Source organism: Podarcis filfolensis (assembly GCF_964270895.1).
Source record: "Podarcis filfolensis genome assembly, chromosome: 7".
Taxonomy (NCBI): domain Eukaryota; kingdom Metazoa; phylum Chordata; class Lepidosauria; order Squamata; family Lacertidae; genus Podarcis; species Podarcis filfolensis.
Genome location: NC_139603.1, coordinates 64071288 through 64093511, shown reverse-complemented (window position 1 = coordinate 64093511; position 22224 = coordinate 64071288). Strand labels below are relative to the sequence as shown.

At 40.3% G+C, this 22224-nt stretch overlaps 1 protein-coding gene across 2 annotated transcripts in view; it reads left to right on the top strand.

The window, feature by feature from the left end:
• The window catches only part of MMP16 (matrix metallopeptidase 16), a 180010-nt gene that overhangs the window by 100076 nt on the left and 57710 nt on the right, over nt 1-22224 (top strand). For both annotated transcript variants that reach the window (XM_083623336.1, XM_083623335.1), the window contains 2 exons: nt 9583-9744; nt 13520-13734. In XM_083623336.1, coding sequence (XP_083479462.1) covers nt 9583-9744; nt 13520-13734 — 377 coding nt within the window. The remainder of the gene's footprint in view (nt 1-9582; nt 9745-13519; nt 13735-22224) is intronic.

Below are 22224 nucleotides of genomic sequence, written 5' to 3'. Positions count from 1 at the left end.
AGCCGAGAACTTCAGTGACAGTTTGTTTAAAAACGAAATTGAACTCCAGAGTGTCAAGAGGATTAGCTGGTTGAGTGATTGTTCTTCGCATGTTCCTCTGTCCTACAAGAGGGTGGGAGAATGCAACAGCTTGATTATTTAGCAAAAATGCAAATTGCCAACCCCCTTGAAAAGTACCAGGCTCATTTTCCACACTATATTGCTCTGCTAATGAAGGCAATTTGAATTTTGTGTTTCTCAAAAGAGATGAACAACTTCTTGGAGTGCTCAGTAAAACCTTAATATATTGTTGCTGCTGCTTTCATAAATCTTGCTGGAGTTACTCCTGATCTGAAAGCATTTGTATTAATTCCCAAACAACAAGGGAGATAAAGTTTTGTGGGGAAAACAAAACACCATCTAAAAGAAACAACTTGAATATTGGATTGAGGTAGCACTTCCTTTTGCCTCTAGGCTACCCGGTCTTTATGTCTTTGGATGAGGGGCAGTGTAACAAACGAACCATCCAGCACCATTAAACTATTCGAAGACATTTGCTAAAGTCCAGTTGTGGCTTCCATAAGCTATTACAGAAAATTCTTACAACACTTGCAAAAGAAAATGGAGTGAGCCTAAATCAGGGCTGTAAGCTGTGAAAGTTCTCAGATCAATGGCCTTCTGAGAGTTTAAGAGGATCCTTGTTGGCTGAGCCCTCACTTCTCCTGGGAATTCGGGAGAGGTGGGATTCATCTTCCAAAGTACGTACTATGTTACATGCATTCCTTGGCTCGGTGCCTTATGCGTCTGTTTGTAGCTTTACATGGCAACCAACTGTGGTAGAGCGCACATGCTTGGGACTGCTGTGTAAGTGATTTTTTAAATTTAACCCTTTGCCCCCTCCCAGTCTGCAATCCCTCCTGAAGCAGCTAATTGCATCAGGAGGGGCTTGCCAGTGGCAATTTCCCTCTGCTGCAAAGGGCAGCTTTGAAGTTCACAGTGGGGAATTCTATAGCACAGCTGATCCCTGCAGGTTGCTGGATGTCAGCACAGACAACAAGGGTCCTGCACCAAGCTCCTCAAGGGTTCTGATCATTTCTTGGTAACTTTGTTTCCCCCTGCTTCATCCCTGACATCAAATATTATGTCAGGCATGGGACAGGAGGGTAGGATTTGGGGGAAACAGTCTTGGAGGCTACAGTGGGGTCATGCTGGGTATAATTAAGGCCACAGGATGGAGGTTATCTACTTTTGTGTTATAGGCTTTGAATCGTAGAATTATAGAGTTGGAAGGAAGAACAAGGGACATCCAGTCCAACCCCCTGCGATTCAGGAATCTTTTGCCCAACACGGGGCTCAAACCCATAACCCTGAGGTTGAGTCTCATGCTTTGCTGGCTGAGCTATTAAGAGATGGTAGCAAGAATAGGCTTCCTTATTTCAAAGTATCCATGTCCCAGCTGCGTAAATTATTGCATCCTCCAACTTTGATTAAAGGTATCTCTGATATGAAAGCCTGATGGGGGACAGGCATTACATGGTGAAAAACGACCTTATATCAGGTCTCCTGTACTTCTAAAATTCTTGGGCATTAATATTAGAGGACAAGCTTTTAAATTGCTCAGATGACGTATCACCCGTACCCATATGTTATCAAGTAGTGTTATGATATCTACTAGAAGAAATGTGGATATAAGGAAACTTACCTCCTCCCCCCCCCACCCTGCCCCACTTATGGTGGTCTTACTTTCAAACATCCCTTTGAAATGAGAAAGAAAAAGTGGTCAGATATTTGCAGATATTTGATTTATGATAGATACACATTGATTTAATTTAATTAGAAATACAGTATCCCTCACCATAGTGGACTGGGCACCTGTTCAGTATGCTGCCCAGCTGATAACAGCTGATGGCCAACTTCAAGGTCCCTTATCTTCCTTCTTACGGTTCTTTATCTTTAAACCAGACTTGGCCCAGACAGCCCTTCAAACAGAGGCTGTCTTGAAATTGCCTTCAAAGCCTGTTGTCCTCCTATAGCCTTTGAAATAGAGGACTTGTTCTCTGTAAAGCAAGACACATGGCTACTCTATCTTCATATATTGATCGCCTTGTCATTCTGCTGTGCTTCTGTTCTGTGCTTCTGTTTTCTTTTTAAAAAATACTTTGAATATCACAAACTTATTTCTCTTCTCTTTTTTCTCATTCATGTTATTCCTTTTTTGTTTTCTGCCCTTCTTTTCATTCTTTGTGTGGTTAGCTCTAAAAACAAGGGTTGATGATGTGATTCAGTTATACTATAATTTGTTTTCAGATAGCTGTTTTTGCATTAAAATATTTATATAAATAAAGAATATAAACTCGAATGTTGAAAGAATCCCGGCCAAGTATTCCTATCTGTCTTGTGCAAACATGCATACCCATACAGACAGAAATACAGTGGTACCTCGGTTTTTGAATGTTTTGGAAGTCAAACGTTTCAGTTTTTGAACACCAAAAACCTGGAATGCTTCCATTTTCGAACACGCCTTGGAAGTCGAATGGCTTCCGCTGTGTGTACATGTTATTTTTTTCATTTTTCTGCAGACCACCTTTGTGCCTTGGTTTTCAAATGTTTCAGAAGTCGAATGGTCTTCCAGAATGGATTACTTCCGAAAACCAAGGTATCACTGTACATAAAAAACTAAATGTGAGTTCAAACCAAAGAAGAGCAGACATTTCCATAATATATCACAATTAAGGATAATTTTCAATCGTACTTAAACAACAAATATAGGAATAAGAATATAAAATACACGAGGTAAATGACAGAGCAGAATTTTCTTTTTATGTACAAAATGTCATGGTTCCTCTGAGCCCTTGGAATCTGATCAGGAATGGGAGGTACCTGAAAGTGAGGGACTCAGAAGGAGAAGTTGGGGTAAGAGGCTATGTAGCAGAGCCCAATGATTAAGTGCCCCAGGTGAATCCAGACCTGATGAGGTAGTAGACCTGGGGCTGCCCCTTCCCCCAAGGGTGCTCAGGGATGCAGCCTGCTGTGACTGGACAGGAAAGTTTTGAAGAGGAGGCACTCCTAGCAACCTCTCCCAAGGAGAGGTGGTGCATCAAGAGAAGGGAGGAAACTCGCTTCCCTCAAAAAAGCACCTTTCTCTGGGTCAAGAATGCTCATAGGGGCAGGGTTTTTCACGAGAGCTGAACTTTCTCCACCTCTGCTTCAAAGCTTGCCAGGTAGGCAGGGAAACTTATTGAATAATAATAATAATAATAATAATAATAATAATAATAATAATAATTTATTATTTATACCCCGCCCATCTGGCTGGGCTTCCCCAGCCACTCTGGGCGGCTTCCAAAAAAATATTAAAATACTATAATACATCAAACATTAAAAGCTTCCTTAAACAGGGCTGCCTTCAGATGTCTTCTAAAAGTCTGGTAGTTGTTGTTCTCTTTGACATCTGGTGGGAGAGCATTCCACAGGGAAGGCGCCACTACCGAGAAGGCCATCTGCCTGGTTCCCTGTAACTTGGCTTCTCACAGTGAGGGAACCGCCAGAAGGCCCTCAGCGCTGGACCTCAGTGTCCAGGTAGAATGATGGGGGTGGAGATGCTCCTTCAGATATACTGGTCCAAAGCTGTTTAGGGCTTTAAAGGTCAGCACCAATACTTTGAATTGTGCTCGGAAACGTACTGGGAGCCAATGTAGGTCTTTCAAGACCGGTGTTATGTGGTCTCTGCAGCCGCTCCCATCACAGCTCCCATGTAGACTTGCAACTCCTGCTGCTAATTTGGACTCTCAAATCTTCTCCTTTGTTCTTTGACTGGACGTATTGTTGCTATTCCTCTGTATTGTAAGAGCACCTGGATTAAATTCGGTTCTTTCCTAGCTGCTAAGTTTGTACCATTAAACGGCTGTAATGAAATTTTACTTTTTTTTACTTAACTACAAAAAATTGACTGGTTTTGGACGGGAGCCAGAACAACACACACACATTATATAAAAATGTAATGGTTATAATAATTCTTATCATGCAATGCCCCTAGTAAACAGTGTTTCTTAAATCTGGAGGTATGTTCATTTCAGAGTTTTTACCCTTCTTTGGCTGTCATTTTATCTCAGTATAGAAAGAGTCCCTCCTAGAGACTTATAGAGATGTACTTCATCTAGTTTAACCCAATTGCTTAGCAAATCACCAAATCTAGCTAATCTGATTTAATCAAGAATTAAATTAGATTGAATGAATCAACATTAGGGATGTGAAGACAGCTAGGAAGGCTACAGTTCAGTACATTTTACTAGAGGCAAGTCCTTGTAAACATCCTGAGGAAGGGCAATTTCTGTGCATTGTCAAAATGGCTTAGAAGATGAGGAGCTTAAAAGCTAATCACCTCTTTCCTCTGGTATTCCCACACATTCTTAGCTGAGGGACAAATGGTTTCTTACAGAGACATCCTCTTTTTATAGATTACCACACATATTCTGTGTTCTAAATGTACATCATTTCATTTTTAACATGCAGTGTGTGTCTCTCTCAGAAGCAGAATAAAATCAAGGTTAATTATCTGAGTTTCAGGAAAGGAGCATGTCTTTTCCTTTTTTGCAAGCTTGTGGTTTATGCATTATTTTAAATAATATGGGGAACTTGCAGATCATATGCTTTAACTCTTAGAAACTTGAAGAAAACCTTCATGCTTATTAAGCTGCAATACTGGCATTTTGTGCATACATTTTCACATTTATGTCCACCCATGGCCTCTTTTCATCAGTCTCCCCGATTTGAAAAGTGACTTAAATCCCGTAGAGTAATATAAATTAATTGTCTTTTAACAGAGCTCACCAACTTCTGAGTATTATAGAAACACAGGGTTCATATTAAACATACTTCAAATCTATACAGGCTGAGCTCAGTCATTTATTTATTTATTTTCATTTTCAATGGTGTGCTAGCAGCCAGGAGAAATTTATGAAAAAAATAAAATCCCAACCTCTGTTGAACTGCAGATAATCAGCTTCTAGTAAATTTCACATTGCTGCCAGCTCATTTGACACACTGGACCGAAGCTGTGCTGCAGGAACCTGCACCAGCGGAATCTCAGAGATGAATCCCCTGGGGGAGCCAAGTGTCTCAACTGTAGATATATCACATGTGGCATTGAGACACAGCAAGAGAGAGGACTTCAGGCAGAGATGCTTGAAAGTGCAGCATTCACATTCTTGGTATCTGATACAGCAATGATGCAAGTAAGCTGGTGAGTTAGGGTGGAATTGATCGAGCATTGATCCTGCACAAGTTTTCATTCATCTCAGTAGCAACTGGCCTGCACAGAAACATTGCTTGCCATATACAGTTTGTGTAAACACCCACTTCCAACGTAATAGATTATTAGCTGTGTTTTGAAAAAAGGTATCCTGTTCTCACTATATCAATAACAAATGTGTCTTCTTCTTCATTACATATTTGCCCAATTGTTGTCCTTAATGATAGAGTAACTTCATGTACAAGTTAACCCCATTACCCCCAAACTTATATGCTACATTTATGTTTAATACAGACAGTTCAGAGCATTTCCTCCACAGTGTTTTTTTTTTAAAAAAATATTTATTGAAATTTTCAAAAAATCCTCCACAGTGTTAATGAGAAATGAATAGCTCTATGGATTAGCCAAGAGCTCCCTCAGCCTGTCTAGTCATTCCCCATCTTGATTAGAAAACCTTTGTCTAAATTTGTCATAGGCAAACTATTATTTCCACATTGGCTTGAACATGTATACATTTGTTTTTATTCCATGGGATTTGGGGTGGGCAACCCATGAATTATACTTGGCTGTTCTGTGGAGCGCTAAACGCCTCACAGAAGGAGGTAACTGGAATGATCAGTGCAACCTAGGCAGTGAGAACACATATAATAGCGCAACTCGATTTCAGGGCAACGGGTGGATTTCAATGCACGGTATGACTGCTTGTTTGAATTAGATCCAAGAATCACAAAGTACGCAACTTGAATTGTATCTTCTTCTTCTTTTAATCGTTTATAGCATCTGAAAGTGCCTGAACTTTCAGTGATACAAAATATAATATGACAGAATGCAACAAACAAACAAAAACCACACACCAAAACCCCAAGTGTTTTAGGTTTTTAAGTTCTGCAGTATTGGGTATGTTGTAATACTATAGTTGGGAGCGAGTGGATCAAAATAGTTCTGTTCCCTCCAGCATGAGATCCAGCTCTGATATAGATTTGGGCCCTTCTCAGGTGAGAGATGGGAGAGGGCTATTAGTTCAGCAGGGGTGGGGCATGTGTATAGTATATAGTGGCATGCGTATAGTGTGTATAGTGTCTCAACTATTAGGCATTCATTTTATACAAATGCTTGGCAGTGACCCTTTGTTATGGGGGATGTCATATTGTTGAGTATGAGTGCTTCACGTTTACATGGTTGACATAGGTATTGGTTGACATAGGTATAGGTATTGCTTGAAGTAGTGAGGTAGTGAGAGCCAGTGTGGTGTAGTGGTTAAGAGCAGTAGTCTCGTAATCTGGGGAACCGGGTTCGCGTCTCCGCTCCTCCACATGCAGCTGCTGGGTGACCTTGGGCTAGTCACACTTCTTTGAAGTCTCTCAGCCCCACTCATCTCACAGAGTGTTTGTTGTGGGGGAGGAAGGGAAAGGAGAATGTTAGCCGCTTTGAGACTCCTTAAAGGGAGTGAAAGGTGGGATATCAAATCCAAACTCTTCTTCTTCTTCTGAATGCTTGTAGTGGTAATGTGAGCTTGGATAAAAATTGTATCTTTGTTGTGATGTTTGAAAATTTATATTATACTGCCTTGTAGTGCTCTGATTATATTTATATTATTCTTATGGACACGAATATTCTTTATGTATTTTGTTACATGTTAGATGGATTTATTTGACATAGCTTTATTATGGGCTGTGTGTGTATGCATATCTTTAAACACACTTATGTATTTAGTTATTGTAAACCGCTTCAAGATGCTTTGGATGGTAAGCGGTATATAAATGAAATGAATGAATGCATGGAATGTAAATTTCGCAGGTTGCCCAACTGCCTATAGAGGAAGTCAGTGGGTTAAAGTAGTTATGGGAGGAATGCTATTTGCTCGTTACTGGAAACTAGGATTTATTTTTGCTGTTTGTTCGTGGTTTATCAGGTTTCCTGAATGCCTTCAAACATCCAGTGATGTAATAATGGTCAACAAAAAGATAGAATAAAATTATGTCTTCTTTAGAATCAAACTCATTCGCACAATGTGGCTGTTTGAGTGCTTATTGGGGCTAAGAGGTCTGAACACCTTAAATCAATTTTGTGCCCGTTGGCCTTATACTAGTGTGTTTCCAGGGCCAGTTGAAAGAACTGCTCTTGACTTTTCTTTCTTTCTTAAATTTATATTTTGCTTTTCTTCTCTCATGGAATCCAAGGTGGTATGTCTATGGTTCCCAGGTTCATAGAATCATAGAATTGTAGAGTTGGAAGGGATTCAAATAGTCATCTAGTCCAATGCACTGCAACGCCCTCCAATGTGGACATTATACTTCTGTTGTTGCAGCCTAGAATAGCATTACTCCCCCCCCCCCCGCTACTGCATCACACTGTTGACTCATATTCAGCTTTTGGCCCACTAAAACCCCTGGATCTTTTCACATGTACTATTGGCAAGCCAGTAGTTATATTTGTGCAGCTGGTCCTTGCCAGTAGTTCTCCCTGCCTAAGTGCAGAACCTTACATCTGTTGCTGTTGTCACCCATTCAGGCACAAACCAGATCCTGTACTGCTTAGCTTCAGCAAAGTCCTGGCTGTGTGTACCTTAAACTATACCCCTTTGCATTAATGGTATCATTATTATTACAAAGCTTTGAATGTAATGTAATTTTATATCATCCTTTTCCACCTTGAGGGGATTTCATCCAGAAATTAACACTATATATAAAGTAAATAAAATACCGAGTCATTTAGCTTCACATGGCTTTACAGGTAGACAGGACAACAGTAAAGTAGAATAAACTTGGCTCACATATAAGCCCATTGTGTATATTCATTTAGACAATGAAATAGCTTTGAGACAATGCTCCGGGAGGAAACAAACCAGCTAAATCCAAGCAAGGAAGTGTCAATTCAATTTCTATTGAAATTCCCCTTGACTTTCTCATCATTGTGAACACTTGGTTAATTTAGTCTGTCCCCCATGCTCTAATTCGGAAGAGCGACCTTGAACTCTGATAAAATGGTGCTTCAAGGGAATGATTCATAAAACAAAACAGACTTAATTTTTTAAATAACAACAATCATCATCACATACCACTACTTCAGCTGCCCAGGATCTTGAAAGCATCGTTTGAAACATATATTGGTACACTCATTTGTGAAACTTGTGCTTTGAAAATAAGTCCCCCAGTTGTATTGCAGAGTCTAGTTCTGGGGTTCTTGAAACTTAACATGGTAATATGTCATTATTCAGCTTTTGTAAGCACTTCTCCAATTTGGGATATTTGGGGTAAGGCTCACCTGCTGCCTTCATTACTTATCTTTTGGCACCGGCGAAAATGTTTCTCTGTAACCAAGCCTTTTGCTGATTAATATTCTGTCCTTTTAAATGTGTTGTGGGAAGGTGGTTTTTGGTTTGCTTTTGTTCTTGTTTTCATTATGTATTTTGTGTTCTCATTTTGTATTTTTACAAAATGAGATCCCCTGTGATCTTCGGATGAAGGGCAGTATCCAAATTTAATAAATGATAATAATTGGCAAATAAGCTTGCATTCATATACTTGGTGAATTGTTACTACTTACTATAGCCTTTGTTATGAAATATGCAGCTTCATGAAAGCAAGCAAGTCTATTTTTCACCAAGTGCTTACCATGAAAAGTTTGCTCCCAGATGTTTAAAAAAACTCAAAAATACAGTTGTGGAAATCATTATTATTATTTTTCAGCTTCATTACATTTTTCAGTACAAGTTTCCCCCTACTTACATGGGGGTTATGTTCAGGGGCCCAACACAAATAAGTGAAAATTGCATAAGTGGGGAGCACCCTCTCAACACTCTTTAAGCTCCCTCTCTGCCACACACTCTCCAATCCAGACCAAAAATACTGTATCCATAAATATCCACAATTAGAATTGTTGCTCTAGGGCTGGCTGGAGGCTGGAGGATGTGCTAGCACATGCATTCACAGCTAGGTGGGGAGACTGGATAGCCAAAACAAAACCCCACTGTGTTTCGTCTCTTTTGGGTTTTCTCCTCCTTCACTGCTGTCATGTTTGGGCTCCAGGGAGGGTCTCCTCATGAACCAAGAGGACTCTCCAGCTCTTTCCCGCTTTTTCCAGGTTTGAATCAAATTATTATTATTTATTTCCCAGCATCACACGTATAGTAAGCCACATATGAGTCAATCACACAGAAGAAGAGCATACTTAAGATTCCTTTGGGAGCTTTTGACTCATAAAGCAGGGAGCCTGAGGAAGTGTGGGGTGGTCATGTCTAAACTGTAGGCGAAATGATTTGAAGTCATTCAAGAAGTGCTTTGTGTCAAATACAGTGAATGCATTGATAAGGCAGTTTTGAAACTTTCCTTTTCTTTCTTCTTTTCCTCCAGGGAACGATTTGTTTTTAGTTGCAGTTCATGAACTGGGACATGCTTTGGGTCTGGAGCATTCAAATGACCCTACTGCCATCATGGCTCCATTTTACCAGTACATGGAAACCGACAACTTCAAACTACCTAATGATGATTTGCAGGGAATCCAAAAGATATATGGTATGCTGGTTATTTCTTTAAAATATTTTAAAAAATCTAATGGGGATGGGTCACTTCCAGATATATACACTGCTACAGTGTTGTGCACACTATGCATCCATTGAAGGTTGCACATCTGCTTATGCACTCCTTGTGTGCACACTATCTGTTCCCTTCATTGAAGTGAATGGGGCAATCCACTTGTTTAAAAACTCCATGTATGGGTACGCAAACTAAGCCCGGGGGCCGGATCTGGCACAATCACCTCCTAAATCCTGCCTGCGGATGGTCTGGGAATCAGTGTGTTTTTACATGAATAGAATGTGTCCTTTTATTTAAAATGCATCTCTGGGTTATTTGTGGGGCATAGGAATTTGTTCATCCCCCCAAAAAATATAGTCTGGCCCCCCACAAGGTCTGAGGGACAGTGGACTGGCCCCCTGCTGAAAAAGTTTGCTGACGCCTGCATTAGAGCATATTTAGAATGTTAAAAGGAGGAGTAGATATCTCTTAAACATTTCTGGGAATTACCTTACAATTTCGAGTCAGACTTTGTAGCTTGAGGGTTGTGCTTACAACTGAACAAATATGAACATGCAAACTACAATAACTATTTGTTCTTGTTGTTTGTATCCATTTCCTTGAAGGGATTTTGATTCTGTGTTGAGATAAAGCCAAGGGCTTTTGCCAAACCACCATGTTTCAAATACTGTTCACAAGTTGAACTGAAATCCACACTTATCAGCAACAATGTTCTTCAATATTTAACCAAGTAGTACAAATATTTTTTATTCAAGGAGAACCTAGACTTCTCTTAAAATATTAATATTTCCTCTTTCCTTTGCCCTTCTCTTTCCTCTTTCTTCTATCTTATTGCTTATATCTGCTCTAGTCATCTTAGAAACATAGTAAGCTGACTTCCTCCAGGACAAACCATTGGCTCAGTCTTCATTTGTTTTCAGCTCCTGGTCCTTCTTCACTCCAGCCATCCTTTCCATTTGATTGCTTCACTGAAGCACTTGCTTGCACTTGACTCACAGAATTGTGGAGTTGGAAGGGACCGTGAGGATTGTCTAGTCCAACCCCCTGCAGTGCAGGAATCTTTCACCCAACATGGGGCTCTAACCCATGACCCCGAGCTTAAGAGAGCCATGCTCTACCAACTGATTCACTCATTCCAATATATCCTTACAGAAGTTCATCATAATTTCCCTTTTTTCTTTCACACCAGGCAAATTGAGCTCCTCTCTTCATTAAGTACTAGAAATGCCAGATTATCCCCCTAAAGATAAGCAAAACAAGTAGTATTTATTCTGAGCCGATACCACTGCTAAGGTAGTAAATCACCACAACAACCCTTTTCAGGGTTGAGTTTTGCCCAAAGGATTTCAAATAATCTGAATGCAGTTTAGATCCATGAAGAGATAAATTCAGCAAACACATATCATTAGAGGGGATGGGGATGGACACATCATTTGGATTTGCACTCCCCCCCCCCCACTCCAGGTACCACCAAAATGGTGTAGGATCAGCACTGCCATTTTTTTATTTGCCTTCTGACATCTTTGATTTCTGTTCATTTATTCATTGTGGCTTCTTGTATTTTAAAGTTTGATTTAAACTTCTGTTTGCTGTTCCTTCCTCTTTCTCTCTCCTTTACTTACTTTCTCTTCTGAGAAATGTGTGTGGCTTTTTTAGTTTGCAAGCCGATTCAGGCAGAGAGGAATATTCTCTTGCTCCAATGTGCACTGTTGAACTGGGTGCTAAGCACTGGGTGCATTGATATAAGATTATATAGGAGCAGCATGGTAGATGCCACTCTGTTGCATATGTGTTATCATATCCAGGCTGTTCCACAGAGGAAATTAAATGGTTGGGTTTCTCCTGTGTGGTTAAGCAGAAGAAGATGTTTTCTATGACCTCATGAGTCTAGACAGAAGGGCCAGACAAGGTTATTTTGCCTTCATACTAAATACCAGTATCAAAGCTGTACTTTGAAGAGTTTTATTGCCCTTGGGAAGTTAAACATGACATCACTAGCAAATAGCACGTGGAAACTTTAGTTTGGATTTAGCATTTTTCAACCAGATATTGTCTCCTAGAAGATACCTGATTCTGCTGCCACAGTGATAAAATCAACAATGGCCTTTGTTTTACTGTTTAGATTAAATATTGTTCACTGGTTCATTGGTTTCCTTAGGTAAGAAGCTGTGGACTGAATCAGTGACTTGTTAAGGATAGTTGTTATGAAGGTTTTGTCAATAAGATTTAGGGTTGTATTCAACTATGTCATACCCAGAGTGGACTTAAGATGGGCTAGAACTCCCAGCATCCCTGACCAGCAGAAGTAAGGAAGCCCAGGCCAAGAATCACATACCATTGGCTCTTGTCACTCTTCATTTTATATTTTGTATTTGTTTTAGTAGTTTAAAAATGTAATCCACCTTTGGTCCCCCACCCCACGGCATGACACCATAACTACGAAGTGCCTTCTAGCAACCAGCACTCTGAACCTGGTGGCTTCATTTCACCATGACAATTGAAAGATTATCCATGGACCTGTCAAATGAAATCCTTCAATCCAGGTGTGGGGAACCTTTGGCCCTCCAGATATTGCCCTCTCATCAACCCCAGCAAACATGGCCAATGGTCAGTGGTGACTGACGTTTCAGCTCAGCAATGTCTGGAGAGCGAAAGGTTCGCCACACCTGCTCTAACCCACGGGTTATTGTCCTTGGCAAATACCTTGTGGTGGGAGATTCCACAACTTAACGACATTTTGCATGAAGAAACACGTTGTTTTTGTCTTCCCTGAATCTACTGCCAGTCAATTTTAGTGGATGACTGCAAATTGCAGTTTTCTTAGAGAGGAAGAGAAATGCCTATCTCCACTTATTTCACACCATGCATACTTTTGTAAACCACAGTGATGGCTTCCTTGGCAGAGGAAACGGATGTTCAGTGAAACCTGCAGTCTAGAATGATGCAGTCCAAACACATGTTTGCCTCCTCAGCCACTATTTGTGATGACTAGACATTAGATCCCAATTTTAATCAGGCACCAGCTGTTCAGAATCAGTTATACACAGGTTCTTCTTTGAGAACTTCTTGTCCAGGGAGAGTAGTGGTTGCCCTAAGTATGATTTGGCTTCAGTGAACAAGGCAGTATAAAATAGCTGGAGCTACTGGTAACTTACAGCAAATCAAAATAGCAAAAATTCAGTAACCCAAATTATGCACATTCAGCATGACCGGAATTATGCGAAGTTGATTAGATCTAATTAATTCAGTGTGAGTAGTCTGGCCTTGAAGCTAGCAAGTAATTCCAGTTTGTCCATTTCCCAATTTATAGTAAAGAAGGAAATACACTGGCAGCAGACATTTTTTGCTACCGTGTATTAAGACTTATCTTTGCTGCTAAGAAGTTTAGCAATCATTTTTTTTAAAAGAAAAACGGAAAAAGTTACAGGGCTGCAAGCTCTAATCAGCTACTCAAGTGTGATTAATTAACTTAAGCTTTAACTGCAGATTACTGTTTGAACATTTCCATCCCAATTAATTGGTAGGATTGGCGATAAAGGCTGTAGAACTCAGCCACACCATAATTTTAAGGGCCACGAGCAAGCCACTGTTGAGATACCAGCTCCCTTTGTTTGCCAGATTTTCTGTGCAAATTTGCTTGTTTCGTGTGGGTTTAATTTGCAGCTCCTGTGCAATTCAGCTCATGGCATCATCAACTGAACAGTATGCAGTCTCCTAGACGTTAATCTGCTAGTATCATTTTTTCCCCCCAAAGGGCCACCTGACAAACTCCCGCCACCAACAAGACCTCTGCCAACAGTGCCCCCACATCGTTCTGTCCCTCCAGCAGATCCACGGAAGAATGACAGGCCTAAACCTCCACGGCCACCCACAGGAGACAAGCCTTCTTACCCTGGAGCCAAGCCCAACATCTGCGATGGAAATTTTAACACTCTAGCCATTCTTCGTCGGGAAATGTTTGTTTTCAAGGTAGGAGGCTGCTCTTTTATTGTTAGATTAAGTGACAACATTTCTGCCTTTTCGAAAACCGCCTCTCATTCATCATGCCTCTGCTCCTGAGCTTTCTTGCTGTTCTAAAGTTCAAGAAAGAAACAAGGAAATAAACACCTGAATGGCTTAAATGTCTAACAGAGGAAAGGCTGGAGTCTTCTATTTTGGGGAATGAATTAATGTCAGCAGAAAGTTGCAATGCTTCAAAATTTAATGGTAAGTAAATGCTGAATGCTGTGCAGAGATAAAAAGGCATAATTCAAGTCATGAATAGAAGCTAATAGGGATGATTTTGTTGGGAACTTAGCCACTTCCAGGCTCATTGCTGTTATTGTGTTTTCTTTACAAGAACCCTGTAATTTAACTTTATAATTAGATCAGTCCCTTTATAAAGGCTGTTTGTCATTGTGCTGTGGTTGCCTTGATACGTTTTTTTTCTAGTGGAAGCCTGTGTTATAAGAGGCCCTTCACAGGTGTTGTGGGCTTTTTGTGCTGTTGCTGCTCTTTGGTTGGCTCGGTTGTCATATTGTTTGGAGATGCATCCATATGGTGACATCCTGTGGACTGGAAAGCCTTTTGGGCAGCCATGGTGGAGCAAAGATTTCACTAATGATTCAAACACAGCAAACAAAAGCAAATCTCATTACTGGAAAAGAATATCGATCTGGCACACCATCCTGTGATGTTGCCAAAATGTATCATTCAGTACGTTCAATGAGTTTTCTGAGGGATAGTGTTCTGCAGTTTCTCCATATTAAGCGCAGGAACATAATCTACATTATTTAGCTGAAAAATCCCAATGTGCCCACCTACCTAAAAAGGTTGGTGACTCTTTTCTACAATGAATGTTGATATACTCCAGGAAGTATGGGAAGAGACTTTGTGTGAACAAAAGAAAGAAGAAAGAAAGGATCAGATGTATGAATGTTTGTCTTCTTCCTACTGACTGAAATTCTGTTCTCAATACCAATTCAATGCCACCCCTTGGAGGATTGGTTGCTTCTTCTCCATAGAAGTAACCTTACATTGGCAGTGTACATCAAGTGGACTGATGGACTTGCATCGGTACTTTCCGCCATAATCCACAGCCAATGGTGATTCAACACAGGTGATTCTGCCATTTTGCATAATATGTAACAGGACTCATTGCAAATGTGTCAGTTTCAGTGATAACATCTCAAGAGTTAAAGCATTTTGGAGCTGATTAAATTAAAATGCTTTAGGTAACTAAGCATTACATAATAGTGCCACTTAACAGAATGTACGTCATGGTTTCCTGTGGTTACTCCTTTTCACAAAATAGATAACTCGTAGGTAGGTGATTCTATATAATTTCATTTCAGGTATTCAGTTGAAAGCATAAAAAGCATATTTTCCTTTTTTTAAATTGTGACTTCTTTGATTCCCACTTCTAAGAGATGCCCCAACTCTTTGAATCATCTCCTCAAACATTTGTGTGCTTTTCTTTGTAGGGCCTTGTGGCCATCCATCTTTGTGAATGAAGCAGAAAGGTTAAGGAAGAATCTCATTTTCTAAGTTGACATTAAGCAGGATATTAAAATACCTACCTCTTTGTTGCACCATCCATCTTATGAACAAAGGAACATGCCCTAATTTGTTTTACACACAGCTAAATTATTCAGTGCATCACTAATACTAATCTTATTCCTTGCCTATGCCTGTGACTTTAGACAAAGAGATCAATTGTAATTTCTATCCAGGTTCTATCTTTTAATTATAAAATAATAACAGTAGTTATTAAGGCAGACTAGTTTCATTTGACTGATTATGGTATACAGGTCTACTAAGAAGTAAGCCCCATTTAATTCAATTGAACTTTCTGCCTGGGAAGGGTTCATGCGAATTTACCTTAAAATGGTGAATTTATTATACATTGCATTTATTATACATTTACAAGACTCTTAACATCTTGGGTCCAGGATACTTTAAGTGCCTGACTCCTTATATCCCCAATCGGTCACTGAGATCTTCAGAGGATCCCTCATGGCCCAGATGTACGGCTTGTATCCACCAGGAGCCATGTGTTCAGTACTCTGGGCCCAACTCTGTGGAACCCCTGTTGAGATCAGAGAGGCCTCCCCACTCTTGAATGTGCATCACCTAATGAGAAGTTTTATTTTTAATTTCAACAGGCATTTTAAGTATGTTTTCTGATCTTATGGATAACTGATTTTATTTTTATTGTAACTTTTTAAACCTTACCCTACCTCACTTAAGGGACGCAGGTGGCGCTGTGGGTTAAACCACAGAGCCTAGGACTTGCCGATCAGAAGGTAGGCGGTTCGAATCCCTGCGACGGGGTGAGCTCCTGTTGCTCAGTCCCTGCTCCTGCCAACCTAGCAGTTCGAAAGCACATCAAAGCGCAAGTAGATAAATAGGTACCGCTCTGGCAGGAAGGTAAACAGTGTTTCCGTGCGCTGCTCTGGTTTGCCAGAAGCGGCCTAGTCATGCTGGCCACATGACCCGGGAGCTGTACCAATAAAGCCAATAAAGTGAGATGAGCGCCGCAACCCCAGAGTCGGTCACAACTGAACCTAATGGTCAGGGGTCCCTTTACCTTTAGCTTTACCTTACTTAGAGCAGGTGTGAGGAACCTTTGGACCTCCAGTTGTTGCTGAATTAGAACTCCCACCAGCCCTAGCAAGCCTGGCCATGGGGTAAGCTAAAGATTCCCCAGACCTGACTTACAGACTGACGTGTGAAGCAGTATGCAAATGGTTGAGATAGATAGATAGGAGGAAAGAACAATAAATTGATACCATTGATTTAAAATACTGTATGGTATTCAGTTACCTGATAAATGGTCATAATGCACAACTCTGGGGTGGTATTCAGTCCTATTGAAATTGATGGTCCTTAGTCAGGTTCATTAATTTCAGTGGTTCTACTCAGAGTAAAACTTAGTTGAATATCACCCATAGTTGTCTTTTTGTGCCTGTTCAGTTATTACGTACAATTCAACCATCTTTATATCCAGCATAAGTTCAAAGTAGTACTATACATTTAGTACTACGCATTTGTTTTTATTTATTTAACAAAATGTTAAATGCTTGACTGCAGTCTAACTTCTAAGTGGTTTGGCGTGAAATCAAAACATGAGTGTTCCAAATTACCCAAGAGGATGGTGCTTGGTCATTATTTGCGGATTATGCAGAAGAGCAGGTCAGTGGCTCCCTGCTTGGACTGGGGTGGGGTGCTATACATCATTTTTGGGGGTGGGTTTAATTGTCTATAGGCTAGGCTACCCACATCTTTTTTATTCCAACTTTGAAATCATCCCTGTTCCCTTGCTTCCCTCTTCGAGTACTGTTCAGTCTATCCATTTGTCTATCAATCCTTCTTTCAATGTGCTTTTGGTGGTTTTCCATTTTACTTTGTGAAGTGATTTGACTGAGAAACAATAGCTTGTTCCAATGCCACTTAATAAGTTTCATGGTTGAGTGGGATTTTGAAACCCGGCGTTGTAGTCGCTTAAGTTTTACTCAAAGTAGACCCATTGAAATTAATAGACCTAAGTTAGTTTTGCTCATTATTTTCAATGGGTCTACTCTGAGTAGGACTCGCATTGAATGCAGGCAGCCTCAGGGCTCCTAGCAGATTAAATCTAATGTGCACACTGGCTTGCCTATAGAGTCCTGCTTTATTTTCCCCATAAAGAGTATTCTTTGGCTAGCGACAAAATATTTTGTGAAGAATTAGCGTGTGCTCCTTCAGCAATTCAAGCAAAATATGTTTCCTATCACTGCAGCTGTCAAGAAACATTGCAACGTCTTTTTCCTGCAATGTAAGACAGGCCAAATTTGACTTTATTGTGGTGAAATGGTAGCTGTCGTCACCTCTGCCCATTAGTTTAGTCTGCACTATCTTTCATATGAAACTCTGTGCATGTAATTAAAAATCCATTTGAGTTTGAGCAACAGCCCTATTAAACTGAAGGGAAAGGGGGTAGAGAGAGAAGGTATCACTGCAAAGAATATGACATTAATTGGTTTTGATGAATATGCTGTTTCTCATTAGCAGATTAGTAATTTCACTATAAAGGGATTTGGGGATAGGAAATTAAAGATTAAGAATGGAGGATAAAGTGGCATTGAGGAGGGAAGGAAAAGCACCAGTATTTTATTATTATTGTTTCTAAAGTGATAGGTATTTATTTATCCCATACCTCTTCAAGATTGTTAATAGAGCTGTCTTGTGATTGCTTGACTCTGTGAATGTCTGGCCTGTCAATAGAAGCCTGGGAAATTTCTACAGAAGTATGTTATTCAAATAAAAACTTTGGATTCCAGTAGTGGAGCAGTACATTTTACTGCTGAACTGTGTGGCAGTTAGAGAGAAGGTCAAAATTGCACAGAACGCACACGTAAGCGGGTTTTACTTTTGAGCGATTGAAAGAAACAATTAGTGATCTTTTTTTAGAATAATGAACGTAAAAGTGAAATAGAATCAGCTGGACTTTCAGCAGGCAGTCATCTAATGCAGCCATGAAAATTAAATATCATACCCTATTAATACAGTTATAGTGGCTATATATAGTTTCACAGAAACAAACCACAAATTGTCCCACAGATTATCAAACCATGGTTAATTTTATGAAAGCTTCCCCCCCTCACCTGCTCCCATCAGACTGCCTGATATCTTGAGTACCTCATACTGACATCATCTCCTTATCTGCCTGGACAAACAGGGCATGGAGGTTTCCTTGGGAATTCGGCCGAATGTTGCCTTCAACAGCCAAATATTACCTTGGAAATTCTCCCCACATTCTAGCTCCAACATGGATAGCTAGACTGCCTCTGTTCTTGGGAGGATTCATTGTAATCACCCCTTCCACTGCTAATATCTATTGCCAGTGTGACCCTCCCAAAAGAGTTGCATGCTGTGAGAAGGTTTCCTTTCACGTGGAGTCAGTTTGTGGCATCAGTGCAGTTGCGGAAAAATCCAGCAAGGACTGCACTAAAACACATCTAGAGTTCATTTGCATCTCTCTTCCCCGCCTAGTTGCATCCGCTGTTGAAATGATGAACTCCACACAACACCAAAGGCACCAGGGGTTTCCTCTTAAAGCAGAGATGGTCTCAACAGTTCAAGACCTACTGGTGTGGTGAGAACCGGTGTGGTGTAATGGTTAAGAGCGGTAGACTCCTAATCTGGTGAACCGGGTTTGTGTCTCCGCTCCTCCACATGCAGCTGCTGGGTGACCTTGGGCCAGTCACACTTCTTTGAAGTCTCTCAGCCTCACTCACCTCAGAGTGTTTGTTGTGGGGGAGGAAGGGAAAGGAGAATGTTAGCCGCTTTGAGACTCCCTAGGGTAGTGATAAAGCGGGATATCAAATCCAAACTCTTCACTATTCCTGCAGCCCTGCTGCTCTTCTGGAGTAGAGTTTCGGAGATTGTAGCAGCTGCTTGATGGAGTAGAGCAGGGATGTCCAACCAATAGATCGCGAGGTACCATTAGATCCCTAGCTGCTCCTGGTAGATCATGGGATCCTTACCGTGTACAAAAAGTTACAAGGAAAAAGCTAAAAGACTGTGTGCAATCCTCCCCCCAAAAGTGCTCAACAACCCTGGGCACTACCCTCCTAAAAAAAAAAAAAACCCTCAATAACTCTGGGCAATCCACCCACCCCATGTATGCTCCTCCTCTCTCCAATGACAGTGCATAGAACACTGTCAGTTTTTTTTAATAAAAGTATATACTTTTATACTGCTCACAGTCTCTTGGGAGTTGGACATGCCTGGAGTAGAGGACAATGTCGGAGGGACAGTTAGTGCTGACACTGCCAATAGGTCAGTGGAAGATGACAGAGGTGGGAAGACATCTGAAGGCAGCCCTCTTTAGGGAAGCTTTTAATGTTTGACAGACTATTGTATTTTAATATTTTGCAGGAAGCCACCCAGAGTGGCTGGGGAAATCCAGCCAGATAGGTGAGGTATAAATAATAAATTATTATTATTATTATTATTTATTATGGGGGGCCACTAGGTGGCGCATTGGAAGATGGCTGACAATAACATCTCTCCGACCCACACGAGGTAATTTGGAGGCTATGATGGGGGTAATTAGCCTCCTTAACCCCCCCAGGATTGTGGGGGGGACGGCCCTTGCCTGCTGTGCCCTATACCACCCCCGAATTTGTGGGGCTGGGGGCACTAGGCACAAAGCCCTCCTGTGGGATTCCAGCACTCCTGGACGCCGTCCCTGATTCGCGCCGCTAGTTGCAAGCATCTTCAAAAAAAAACAATTTGGACGAGATAAATTGCACATGCTTCAAGGAAAAAGGGGAGTAAAGACTGCTGACAAAAGAGATCTCTGATAACAAGACAAGAATAAAATATGAGAAGATATGTCAAGATACGGTATGACTTGAGGGGGGGGAACCTGCCTTTCATTATGTGATTTAACAAGAATCCCCTCCCCTAATGAGTCAGAAACTAAGGACTTAAGCTGTGGATTTAAGGCTGTGTGGAGATAAACTTTCGAAACAAAGCAATGTTTCAAGATGAAGCTGGAAAGCTAAGAGTTTTGAAATGACGCAGTTAAAAATGCCGTCGCCATTTTGGGAGGCATTGTTGGAGCTCTTGGGTCTGGGAGGAGAAAGAGAGAAATAGAGTTGTTTACATATCGTGGATCAACTTCTCGGTGGGACTTAAGAGCGACAAATGCCAAATTTATGATGGAAAGAGCGATGTTATCTACGAAGGAGATATATGGAAACCATCTGGACTTAGTGGAGGAACGGGAAATCCACACAGGATTATTATTTTGCTTATCAGCTTAAGGAGACTAACAGAAGAGATCGTAAAGGAAAAATAGAAATTATATGAACAAGATATGATGTGGAAACACCAAGATAAGACTGGATAGAATTATGAATTTTGTTTGGACTGATTGGGACTGATTTGGACATTAATGCAGTAATAAGAAGATGATCTGAATCCCCCTTTGGATCTTGAAGTATGGGTTCCCCCAACAAAATTTAAAAATTTGGCTTTGTAATTTGGAATTTATGTGATGTGATTTAATTTGATGTGATTGGCCAGTTAATAAAAATTATTTTTTTTAAAAAAATATTATTATTTATTACAGTGGTACCTCGGGTTACATACGCTTCAGGTTACACACTCCGCTAACCCAGAAATAGTGCTTCAGGTTAAGAACTTTGCTTCAGGATAAGAACAGAAATTGGGCTCCGGTGGTGCAGCAGCTAAAGTGGTGCTTCAGGTTAAGAACAGTTTCAGGTTAAGAAAGGACCTCCGGAACGAATTAAGTACTTAACCCGAGGTACCACTGTATTATTATTATTATTATTATTATTATTATTATTATTATTATTATATGCATGGGATTTGAAAACAGTGATTGAAAATGGATACAGACGATAGTGCTTAGTTTGGGGTGAAATTCTGGTTAGCATTAACCATGATTAATGCAATAGAGAGACAAGGCAAAGTTCAGTAGGATGTGGAAATTTGAGGGACTGTGCTAAGAGAAGATTTCATCCTGCACCTGGTTCCTAGTCCCTTAATTATGAGATACAACAGGTATCTACTATTATAGTATTATACTACTATTGAAACTGGATATATTTTTGTTGCACAAAGATTTTGCATCTTAAACCTAATTTTGTTGTCAGTTGTTTTTATGCTACGTTTCCTGATCACATTGAGACTCATGTGAAAGGCAATTCAGAAATTAATAGAAATAATAGACAGCTTCACAGAAATCCGTTTTGATTCCTTTAGCAGCGGCTACATGCACAGACACATGTCTAGCAAAGATCAAAAGGTTAGCTGATGTTTTATTTGAAGGTGGTGCTTCTGCATCCCCAAAGGTCTGTGTAATTAGTCAAACAAAATCGCTCTTAGTATAGATCAAATGTAGATCTCATCGAAAATATTCTATATTCTTAGGAATCAGCTTGCTTAAGGGGCCTAGGGGAAAGGTTGCTTTCAAATCTGTTCACTGCATGAACTGATTAAAAATATTCTGTTGGCGGGAGAACAAAAAAAGTGCATAATTGACAAAAATAATTACAAATATTCACAGCGAGGAATAATCTAAAATTACACTGAGACGTTTCTTCAGGGTTTTTTTTACCACAAACAAGTGTTATCTTGTAGTATTAAAATACATTATAATGGAACCAAGGGGAATAATTGCAAGAGCACGTCAAGCACAAGGCTTAATTAAATTTTCTTGTTACTACAAAACGATAGCCTTTCAACTAATTTAGGTAGACATTTTGAGAAGCAATTGGAATTGCCTCTAGAAGCACTCTAGGAAGTGTAAGTAACAGTAACACGTCAGGGTTTTTACACCCTTGTTCTCTTGGCTTTTCCATTCAATATATTAGACCCTAATACTAAATACATTGATTAGAGAGGAAGCTGCTGTGGTTTATTCAGAAGCTGCATTTACAGCCATGATATCTGGCTGCTTCTTAT